The sequence below is a fragment of the Apium graveolens genome, chromosome 6 (assembly GCF_009905375.1).
Source record: "Apium graveolens cultivar Ventura chromosome 6, ASM990537v1, whole genome shotgun sequence".
NCBI classification, from domain to species: Eukaryota; Viridiplantae; Streptophyta; class Magnoliopsida; order Apiales; family Apiaceae; genus Apium; species Apium graveolens.
Window position 1 is genome coordinate 288,796,236 of NC_133652.1, and position 12,376 is coordinate 288,808,611.

Sequence of the window (12,376 nt, forward strand, 5' to 3'; positions counted from 1 at the left end):
CAGCTTGGTGATGTTTGACATTAGGTGCCTCCATTAATCGACTAACAACCCTGACTGCATACGTGATATCAGGTCGGGTATGAGTGAGATATCTCAGACTTCCAACTAAACTCCTTTACTCAGTTCCATATACTTTCTGACCACCCTCATCCTTATCTAACACCAGTTTTTGTTCTATAGGACACCTTGCCAAGTTACAACTCAATATCCCTGCCTTTTCCAATATCTTTTTAGCATACCCAGACTGTTTTATCATTGTACACTCCCTTTCTTGATGAACTTCAATCCCCAGATAGTACGACAATACACCCAGAACACTCATTTCGAATTGCATATTAATTTGCTTCTTAAATGCTTTGATTTCTTCCTCACTCGAACAAGCAACCAACAGTTCGTCAACATATACACCAACGATCAGAATACTCCCATTTCTGCACCTCGTATAAATGGCTTGCTCGCGTTGGCATTTTTTAAAACACATCTCCTTTAAACATTTATCCAGCACTACACCATAAAATGCCTACTGTAACACCAAAAAAAATGTTACATTAGGGGGTAAATATGTTGCTCTTGCCCCACTTTTTAGCTAAGGTAACATTTTCTTAAAGATATGTTTTTCCATGTTGCCTTAGGGGTCTAAGGTGACATCTTAGATGCCTAAGGCAACATCGTGTTTTAACTTGTTTATATGTTGCCTTAGCTTGCTAATGCAATAGAAAGAGAGATCAGTTGTAACTTGTTTTTTATGTTACCTTAGAGTTTTAAAATATTTTTAAAAAGTAGGCCCCACGGTGGGATCGACTAGGTGACATGACAAGTTTGGAGCCCACAGTGCTGAGTTGTCTTGATGACATGGCAAGTGGGCCCATAGAACCTAATGTAACATTTTAAAAAGCCATTTTAACATTATAACTAGCCTAATGAAACGTTTTAAACATACTATGGTAACAGTTTAGGAGGCAATTGTAACACTTTAGTACAAAAAAATTGAAATGCTTATTCCGTAATCTAAAGAATCCCAATTATACAATTTCATAACTGTAAAATAATGCATCCAACCCAAATATTAAACATCCAAATATACAACCAAATTAAACATCCAGACTAACTATAAACTAGTTCACATTCTTTACTTAAAAACAACCAAGTTGCAAACTGATTGTTGCCTCTTCCAATAACGATAACCATCTCTTGCAATAATTTAGGCCCTTTGAAGAAACCATTCCTATTTTTCTCTCAATTCTTTGATCAAGATCTTGAGAAAAATAGTAAACAAGTCTTGGAAGTGGACTACCAGTACAAGAAGCCAGGTCAGTACACATGCTTAGCAACTTTCTTGCGATCAAACTGCTCATTAGCAACTTTGTCAGCAGAAGCTAGAAGAAAAAGAACAGGTTCGACCTCGTCATCAATATCACTCGAGAACCCACTTATTGCACTATAACTTAGGTTGTTTCCCTGTTCAGCTCTTAAATGCTTCAATCTGCACCCAAATCTGTTCAGAAGCTCCAATGATGCTAATAAAGATGATTCACGTGTCACATCCATGTCTTCGGGTCTGTAATAAAATAGGTATGTTATTGTTTTCCTCATGCTATCTTCTTACTTATATAGTAGAATCCTAGTTACTTGATAAACAAAACTCATATAAAAATGGGCAAGTCACAATAAAATTGTATCTTGACTGCATTTTTGTCTCACTGGTCACCAGTCATCATTATGTAATTTAATACAAAGGATTAAGAAAAATATAAATTCTTATTAAAATCTTGTCTGCCCAAATCCTTTCTAGTTGATACCCATTTAATATAAGTTATAGAGAAAACTCCAATAGTAAGACAAAAGAAAATACATTGTATTCTTGACACTTCCAATTAGCTGCATTCTGCGGTGGTCGTCCTGTCCCTAGACCCTAGACTAGTAACATCAGAAAAATATTAAATTGCTACAGCTTAAGCAGACAGGCGCCATGCCAGTGTATTGGCCAATATTTGTTTGATTACAGCAAAGAGGTTTTAATTTAATTCATATTCACAGGCTTATTTATGTTAAATAAAGTTGCTCATTTACAGCAAAAAATATAAGACCTCTATCACGAACTTTAATGGGAAGAGAATATGAAATTACCACAATCCGTTAACTTATATACATCAAATTACCACACACAAAAAACTTACACATAACAAATTTACTTTTAAAAATGGAAGCTGGTAAAAAAGATTCAAAATATAGAAATTACTAAATTAGGCGGGATTCTATGAGAAACTAATCAAAATTTGGTATATTGAAAAATATTATATTATGTTGGACTAAAGCATCAAGTCAATTTCATAAAAGTGTTATGAAAATTTTCCCAAGTGAAGGTATAAATGGTAGACGAGAATGTTTACTTGTTGTGGGCATTGTGATCAAGTGGATTCAGATAATAAGATATTAAAACTAGGAGTAAATGGTGAATCAGTAGTATATAGTTTGACAGACTAGCAATGCAGAAAACATTATATGTATCTACTTTCAATATCAAATATGGAGGAGGAACACTGGTTTACTAACCTGCAATCGAAAAAATCACTCAGACCTAAACTCTGAAAGGCGACGAATGAAAGGCCTAAACTCATCAGATTCCTTTGTTGGCAACTCAGCCCCATCCAAAGCTTCCAATTCAGGATCAATGGTGAGGCACCTTCACCCAGCAATCCCTCCATGAAACAAGCTTTAATCTTTCTGCAAAACTATCACAACGAAACTGAAAAATTCAAAGTGCCTACATATAGTGCAACAAGACAACAAATATGATCACAAAAATGCCCATTTCAGTATGTTAATAGCTGATGGTAACTAATCTTCATATTGACAATTTCATCAAGTAATTCTACACATAACTTTAACACTCAAAATTTAAAAAAAAAACATAATTAATATAAATCTTGATGCCAAGATAATTAGTACCAAATATTTTGAATCATGATCAATTAATAAATTTTCCGGTCCCCAAACTATATTTATAGCATATAACATTTTAATATAGCATTTTTATTAAAAAAAAGAATCAGCACAAAGTGAACTAAAATTCAAGTGTTGATACAATAGTGAACTCACAATTACCTGAATATAAGGAATTGGACTTGGACCAAGAAGTACAAATCGTCCTCCCAGCTCCAGTGTCCGATAAATTACATGTCCTATAAGATGAACACCCTTCTGGGGAAACAAACCAACAAATTTCCGATTTAAATATGTAAGCAAAGATTTGGAAAGACAAAACTCGTTTATTGTGCTTTAGATATAATAGTAAAACAGCCACGGAAGGAAAGATAAAAGCATTATCGTCGCACAACAAAAATAACAACAATATAAGACTTATATCCCGTATAACTGTGCTCCCCTGTACTACATGCCTTAGATATGATAAACTTAAGAGATTATATATAAGTAACTAAAAATCTAATTGAAATTTAACGAAGAACCCCAGTATTAATTGAAGAACCAAAGCCCAACCCCCAATTCAATTGTGCCCTAATTACAACTACAAATCCCTAATTACCTAATAGAGATTGAAAGTGGTGGAGAGAGAATGAAAATGATGTAGAGAGAGAGAATAGCCATATAGTAGAGATTATGGCTGGAAAGAACGTAGAGAGAGGGAGAGTGAGGGAGGGGGGGAGAGAGAGTCAAATGAGTGTGGATGGTATGCGAGAGAGCGAGTGTGTATAGGTGCTTGTTTGAAAATTTCAAACAAACCTGAAAATTTGGGGGGCTTTTAGCCCAAATTTTGCCGCTTTTTAGCCCAAAATTTGACTAGTCTAATAAGTCCAATTATTCATGAATATTTATACTTTATTATATTAATAAATAAAATATGAATAATTATTTCAGACAAAAATAATTCCTTATAATAACTTGCTTATATTTTTTTACTTTTATAATTCGTATATTTATAACTATTGCTCATATCAAAATGATGGAAATTATACTATTTTTATTTTTATTAGTTTTAAAATATCTATTTTAAGTTTTTTAAAAGTTTTATTTCTTAAAAACTTCCTATTTAAAAAATTTCAAATTTCATATATAAAAAATTTGAATATCATCATGTAAATCATTTATTAACATTGTATATCACCTTAAATTCTTAAAAATTGAATTTATACAAATATTTAATCTTAAAACTTATTATAGTTATATTTCAATACTTTGAGGTAACACTTTGACAAGTATTTTTCAAGCTGTAACACTTTAGACGTAATGCAACATCATATTTTAGGCTAAGGTAACATAAAAAATACAATGTTAAATTAGCTCATAAGTACCATATCTAATGTAACATATTAGGTAACATTCTTTAGAGGGGGAGTTACGATACACCATATATGGTATAGTGCAGCTTGGCATTCCAAGCTCTTGGTGCTTGACGTAACCCATACAACGCTTTCACCAGCCTATACACTTTGTTCTCCTCCCCTTTCTTCTTGAAACCTTCCGGTTGTATGACATACACTTCATCAAGTAAATCCCCGTTTAAAAACGCTGATTTTATGTCGAGGTGATGTACTACCCATCCTTCCTGTGCAACCATTTCCAACAACAACCGTATAGTTTCCACTCGTGCTACAGTCTCACTATACAATTCATCAAGAGTTCTGTACCTATGAGGTCCACTTTCAGTTTCTGATTCCAAATTTCCAGAGGATATTTCAGTATGGCTGCCACCAGTTGTGTGTACCAAAGTTGTGAAGCTGCCAATCGTGTGTGGTGGAGTTTTGAAACCTCCACCTTGACCACCATCTTCATTAACACTCGTTTCAACACTATTTTCAACCATGGTGATGTATCCAGGAACTTTCACCTCACATTCCCCTTCTTTCTCCCATATCCAGAATTCTTTCTCACGAAATACTCCATCACGTGTAATAACCCCAATTTTTGGAATTTTTGAAACCCTTATGAATAGTGTTTTTGCTGAATGAGAAAACTTTTCATGCCACACTATGTAGGGGTTCTGATATGGATATTCTGAGATTTTATTAGTACTCTATATGGTATATAAGTGTATGCAAAGATCGTCAGAATCCAATTCCGAACACTTTGATTTTTTCTCGGAAATCCACTAGATACGGAAAGAATTAAGTATAAGGTAACAGGATAAAAAGGATTTAAATTAAAGGATTATAATAGAGGATCATAAAAAGGAATATAATGTATTGAGAAAGGTTAAGGGAACCTAAGTAATAAGATCCCGGGTATGATCCTTCAAACGATAAACGAAAACGAAAGTTAAGCGAACCGTATAACAGATCAGCGGTCATTAGGCAAACAATTAGGAAGTTAATCAAAGGGATTAGAGAGGATGATGTCACCCAACCAATGAGAAGAGGACAAGGAGGGAAAAATGACATCATAGCATGACACAAGCATGACATAAGGAGGAAGGAGATGTGGATGGTTATTAACCACACAAAAATCAAGGTTAAATTGGTAATTTACCAAAAACAAATCAAATATTCAACCAATCAAGCCAAACAATTCATTTTTCATCAAAACAAGAACACAAGGCACTTCATCTTCTTCATGCTCTCGGCTTCTTTCTTAAAAAATGAAGATCCAAGCTCCACCACTTACTATTTAGCAAGGTATTTATCAAAGCTTCCCCATGGATAGTTACATACTTCCTATAAGTTTAATCTTCTAATTCCAAGCCAATCTTTTTCTATAAATCATGGAAGAAGATGGTGAATAGTGTTTTTCAAGAACTAAAATTTGTGTTCTTGAAGTTTTGTTTAGATTAAGCTTGGATAAGGACTTTAAGGGTGATTCCAAGCCATTCTCTTGATTCTCCACTCTCCAAGGAAGGTATAAACTACAAACCCTAGCTTTAGTTTAGAGTAATTAGGAATGAATATGTTTGATATAGTATATGTGAAGCATGATGCTTGATTGTTTGAAGTTTGGTTGAGTTTGTAGAGATTAGTTGGTTTTGTGGTGTTGGTGGAGTTGTAAATCTTCATAATTAGTTAAAGAACCTAAGTAAAGCTTTTAGTTCTTGTGGGGAATAAGTATAAATGGTTAATGTGGATTTGTTGGGGCTGTTATGATGTGGTTTGGATGGATGTTGGTTGTATGATTGATTTGGGGTTGAATTGTGGTTGGTTTTGAATGGTTTAAATTTGGGAAATCACGTAAACATAGCCGTCGTAACGTCCGATTTTCTTTAGACTGTTTTTGTGCATAACATTAGGACCCGAGAACCCCCTGCTAGATTATGACCATTGCCATTTCTAGATAGCTCGTGTTACGAGCTTCATTTTGATATATAGTTCGTTCGATTCTGATGCACGGTTTAGGAGGAATGACCATTTCAAGTAACGGCGTTTCGCGAACGAAACTTTTCCCCTCGCCTTACTTTGAAACATAGGTTAAAGACCAAAAAGGGTTAATTAATGTATGAAACAATCATGGTAAGAGTTTTAGGCAGTTGGTAAGACACTCGTGAAGGAATCACTTTAAAACTCGTAATGGTTAATTTATTAAAAATAGTGGAGCCGAGGGTACTCGAGTGACTTAAGAGAATCAGTAAGCGCAAAACGAGCGTTAGAGTCTGAGTTGGTTAGAGTATAGATTTACAAGTGACTTTGGTTTAATTCCAACTTACTTGTTGTTTTTAGGTTACCAGACTCGTCCCGAGCCAGTCGTAACCCCCAGTCGCTCAGGCAAGTTTTCTACCCGTTATAACTGTTGTTGTGATGTATATGTGTATATGCATGATCTTGCATTAAATGCATATTTGTTATAGCAAATTCTTGCGATATATTGTAGCATGTTATATGTTACATATGCATGCCTGTTTCGTATTCTTGCCATATATATCTGTTGGTTCAGTTGATAATACATATACTAGAGGATAGCGGTAATTTGCATATACCCTTATTATAGGGACCCAAAAGGTGAAAACATTTTCTAAAACCAGGAGTCGAGGATCCCGAGTAGATTTGGTATATATGTATATATATATATATTTATATATATATGGTTATAGTTTTCAAAACTATTAATCGAATAAGGGTTATTCGATAACTTTATATTATTTATTGAATATTATTTCGAATATTATTCGAGGGCTTGTGACTCCTTTATATTATTATTGAATATTACTTGGATATTCATTAGAGGATGTATGACTCCTTTATTTTACGAATATTATTTGTAGTATTCATTCGAGGTATTATGACTCCGCTTATTACTTAATAATATTCTTTATTTTATTAAAGAATAATGTTCGATAATCAAACTTACTTTTGATATTCGAATAAAGATATTACTTTCGTATAAGTATATCTTTGATTATTTACTATTCATTTCAAGTATAAGTTTTCCAACTTCTACCTCAATTATTCTTTATGGAAATATTATTTAAATAATAATATTCAGATATTTCTTCTATATTGAGACTGATTTATTTTATTTAATCATTATTACTCCAAACATTCTTAAAAATGTTTTCGAGTCTTCAAAATGAATTTAAAAGGTAGAGCGGATCCCAAAACTTGTTTTCAAATTCAAGATCTTCCGTTTTAAGGGGACTTGAATACTCGCTCAAAAATCTAAGTGATCCGGCTCTGTGGTGTATTTTATATTCGCAACAAGGTTGCAGGTTTGGTAAATGAATTGATTACTTGCCCAACGTTCGGGAAGTAAGTCCATCTATTGAGTCGGCATAAGCAACATGGGCTCAGTGGGCGTCCATGATAGAGTAAGTGGCTCAGTGGGAGTCCATCAAATGCATAAGTGGCTGAGTGGCAGTCCAGCATAAGGTCCTATTACGACCAGGGTGATGACCAGTGGTGAATTCGTCCATCTACTAGTATAAAAGGTTACTTATGGGTATCTTTTCCTGATCAACAAGATATCTGGTTTATGCCAAAATTCTTTTCATTTCCAAAATTCATTAGATGTTTCAAACTCTGTTCATACTTTACATGACAGAGGTTTTCAGGAAATGTATAAAGAAGATGTATATGTGGATAAATTTATATCAGAACTTAATGAAGTATATCATAACTTCATTTCCTTTAATAATATTTCAAAGATTTAATCTATTCAAATCTTGTCTTGTAGTCTCATCTATGTGATGAACTGTTGAAAGCTCATTATAACTTGAACGGTGGTAGTTCAAGTAGTATTCGGAAAAGATATAAGCATATTGGAGTATCTTGTAACTTCATCTTTTAAACTTATATCTAGTTAATAATTGTCTTATGAATGACAAAGATTTTCAGAAAAATGTTGAGACAAGGTTAGATATATGAGATCACCTTGCAACGATATTTTTATACAGTTATAAACTGGAACTCTGTGTATATTATTCATGGAAGAGGACTTCCAAGATTTTGAAAAGTATATATGTATATATACTGAATATTTTGCGACTTCATCACATTAAGATATCAAACTTGGTTCATTTCTTTTGACCAAGACTTTCATGAGTACTATGAGAAGGCTCATATATTGTTAATCATTATATATATATTATTTTGGTGGGCTTGCTGCTCACCCTTGCTTTCTTCTTTCATCACACAACATCAGATAGACAAGATGAACAGGACCAAACTCCCAATTCGCGAGCGGATAGGAAGCATTCTGCAGTTTCCTATAGGTGTTGATGTCGTTGTAGCTGGGGTAGGAACTACCAATAGGCTAGGCTTTCAACTTTTGATGTACCAGATTTATGTATATTTAGGAATTGTAATAATGGCAAAGAAATGTAAATTTATTCAGAAAACCTTTTAAGGTGTATTGGCAGATAATTGTGGAAAAAAATGACTTGTGGTTATTTTTTTGATGTTCATCTCTAAGACTATAACGTGTGGTGTGTGTGTTTATTGTGGGGTCACAGTACAGAGTAGTTGAGTAATTATTAAGATTGGGTGTTATTAAGGGAAATGGAACTCGTGACAACCCGGATCCCCGACCCCGGATCTGGGGGTGTTACATCACGACTCACTTGTATTTTCTTTGTGACTGGATCATACAACCTACATCCCTTAGTCCCTGCCTCTCGTCCCAAATATATGACTATTTTCCCTCTATCATCCAACTTTTTAACATGGATAGATGGCACCTTCATGATCGCTACACAACCAAATAGTTTAAGGTGTTCTAAATCTGGTTTCTTGCCTCCCCAAACTACATACGGTGTTGTACCATTCAGAGCTCGTATTGGTAAATGATTAAGTACATATATTGTATGCCTTACTGCTTCCCCCCACATGTTTGATAGCAACTTCGATTCTTTTAGAAAGCTCCGGACCATCGCCGCACGGTTCTATTTCTTCTCTCGACTACCCCGTTCTGTTGCTGGGTATACGGGGCTGTATATTGACGTTCAATCCCCATTTCTTTTTGAATTCATTCGAGTAAAATTCACCACCTCGATCTGTCCTTAACATTTTTATACTTCTCTCCATTCTCTTCTCTACCAGTGCCTTATAAATTTTGAACATTGCAAAAGCATCTCTTTTTTCTTTTAACAAATATACCCACAATTTTCTACTATAATCATCGACAAATAAAAGAAAGTATCGATTACCTCCAGAAGTCTCAGGCGTGATCGGGCCACAAATGTCTGCATACACTAGTTCAAGGGGCTTCTTTGTTTCAAAGCTCGTATTTGCTGGGAACAGACTTCTTACCAACTTTTTCATCAAGCATCCTTCGCATTTATTCCTTCGTTGAATCAACTTCGGAACTCCATATGCTAATTTCTCCTTTGACATGAGTTCTAAGGCCTAAAAATTGGCATGGCCGAGCCTTTTGTGCTATAGCCATGTATCTTCCTCGGTTTTTGAGAGTAAACACATAGGGCTACTATCCTCAAGGCTTATTTTGTAGAGATGATTTTCACTCCTCTTCACTTTCATCAACAGTCGACCTCGTTCCTCATACACCCATAAATATTCTCCCTCCAGGATAACCTTGTTACCAACCTCCGAAAGTTGACCCAAGCTAATAATATTATTACAGAAGGTAGGGATGTAATATACCTCGCTTAATGTCTTATCTTCACCATTCTTGCAATTAAATGACACTACTCCCCTGCCTTTTATCGTCATAGTAGACCCAACACCAAACTTCACTTTTCTAGTTACACTTTCATCCAACTCTTTGAATATTTCCCGTTGTCTAGTCATGTGATTGCTCGCCCCATTATTCAGGTACCACACTTGCAAATCTTTGCGTCCCTCATTTTTCTCGGTCAACTTTGGAACAACCATTTCATCGTTTAGCAACATCATCTCCTTCATAGGTTCTTCGATCTTAGCAATCAATAGCGCTGGTTCATCTCCTTGGATTTGGGTGAGGTTCACTTCTTTTTGTGGTTCCTTGTCACGTCGTGATTTTTAGCACTCGTATGCAAAATGTCCAAATGCTTGCCAATTGAAGCACCTCATTCTGCTCCTATCACATCCTCCTCAGTTTGATTCTTTTCCCCGGTTCTCACTAGGACCTCGATTCCCTTCTTTGGTTTTTTTCATCCACTCCTCACGAGTCAATAACAATTGTCCCTCTTGGTTTTTTCTCTTTCTCCATTCTTCCTCTGGCAGGAAGAGTTTCCCTTAATTCATCTCACTTGTCCCACAAAACTGTTCATCATGGTCCTTCAAAGAACCAACGACTTCTTCCACTGACATCTCCTCCAAATTTCCGAATTGCTCCAAAGCAGAGGCAATTTGTAAAAATTTCAAGGGAACTGCTTTGAGAAGTTTCTTCACCATGTAGCTCTCTTCCATCTTCTCTCCTAGAGCTTGAATGTTAGTGACCAGTCCGTGTAATTTCATATAGAAGTCATCTAACTACTCCCCATTTTTCATACTTAAGCTTTCAAATTCCCCTTTCACCATTTAAGCCTTTTCCTGTCTCACCTTGTCTACTCCCAAAATCATTGTTCTCACAGCTTCCCAAGTCACTTTCGATGTCTTCTTTTCTGCAAGTGTCAACAACATCTCCTCTAAAATCCCTTGATAGATAATTTCTAAGGCTCACTTGTCCATTTTGTCCTCAACAGTCCCCTTCGGGTCCTTTGGTTCGATCGCCTCCCACAAGCCATAAGCCTACATAATCACTTTCATCTTCTGAGACCAAGCTGCATAATTCATCTTGGTAAGCATAGGATAACTCAACCCAATATTTGTACTTTCTTTCGTCTTATCTTTCTGTTCCATAGCGTCTGAAATCTTAAGCGATTACTGTGGCTCTGACACAAAGTAAAGCCCTAAAACACAATATACATGCACACACACACACACCTGTTTGTATTTAGAGTTGGAAGGAGATAAACTTCTCTATTAAAATAGAGCAACGTACAAGAATAAATATGCAAGTACAAAGCAAGCTAAAAAGTAGGCATGCAGCTAAATAAACTCCTATCACTAACCCACTTTCTTTATTCAATTCCTACTAATATGCAAATACCCAATGACCAAGTCTAACACTAAAATGCACTCTCAATCACTATATTTTATTTAAATAAAACATGTTTAGATTAAATAAAATCCAACATATTCTTTTTTAACAAGATACACAAAATTTTTAAAACTTTTTTTTCCTTTCAAGTACTGGGTAATTTTACTGTGTCTTTTACCATAAAACTTTAATTCTTGTTGCTGATAACATGTAGAGGAAAGTTAGATGTATAGAATATTATATGTTATATAATAATGTACTTGGAAATTCTCCGTTATATCTGGAATACATGTAAATTATTAATGTAATTCTGTGTGATGAATTTGAATGCATGATAAATTAATAATTACTTAGGATGTTGGCATGTCGAACTATTGGTCGAATATGTTTTGAATCTCTATGTAGGAGTTTTTCTTTGAAAACAGAACATGGTTACTTTGCAGAATGAGGATGTATTTGCAAATGTTATTCTAATTTTTGCAATATTGCAGGTGGGCAATTGAGAACCAACGGTTACTATGTCTAAAGAGAAGAAAATGGAACAATGTATCCTTTGTTCTTTTCTTGTTTCTCGTTTGTTTCACATTTTGCGTTTCGGTATTAGATGCCTCATTAGAGCAAGTCCAACAATGTCCTATTCATTGCCTCATGAATATAATAAAAATAGAATGTCCTAGTGGTTTAGGACAATGTTTCTGTACATCAAGTCCAATAACTTGCCTTATATTTGTGCCTTATTATTAAAATAATAATATATTTGAATTAGAATTAGAGGGAAAGTAAATGATGAGAGAAAAGAGATGTGTAAAAAGGGAGGGAAGTGATTTTTTATTGAAATAAATGATATAGGGCATGCACAATAGTGCCTAAAAATGAGGCATGTAATGAATGTCCTAGTGTTTTAACGCACCAGTAGAAC

General features: G+C 34.8%; 1 protein-coding gene across 1 annotated transcript; it reads right to left on the minus strand.

Moving 5' to 3' along the window:
• Window positions 1–1,170: 1,170 nt before the first annotated feature.
• LOC141666182 (uncharacterized) lies at window positions 1,171–4,822 on the minus strand. The gene is made up of 4 exons (XM_074472178.1): window positions 4,364–4,822; window positions 3,106–3,201; window positions 2,554–2,732; window positions 1,171–1,558 (listed from the first exon to the last, which is right to left on the minus strand). The coding sequence occupies exons 1-4, from the start codon at window positions 4,820–4,822 to the stop codon at window positions 1,312–1,314; spliced, it is 981 nt and encodes a 326-aa protein (XP_074328279.1). The 3' UTR covers window positions 1,171–1,311.
• Window positions 4,823–12,376: the final 7,554 nt, after the last annotated feature.

Coding starts and splice junctions, on each gene's coding strand:
- LOC141666182 (XM_074472178.1), bottom strand. CDS start 4,822: ATGGTTGAAAATAGTGTTGAAACGAGTGTTAATGAAGATGGTGGTCAA. Junction 3,202..4,363: donor TGCACTATACCATATATGGT/GTATCGTAACTC, acceptor TTGTTTCCCCAG/AAGGGTGTTCATCTTATAGG. Junction 1,559..2,553: donor AGTGATTTTTTCGATTGCAG/GTTAGTAAACCA, acceptor ATTTTATTACAG/ACCCGAAGACATGGATGTGA.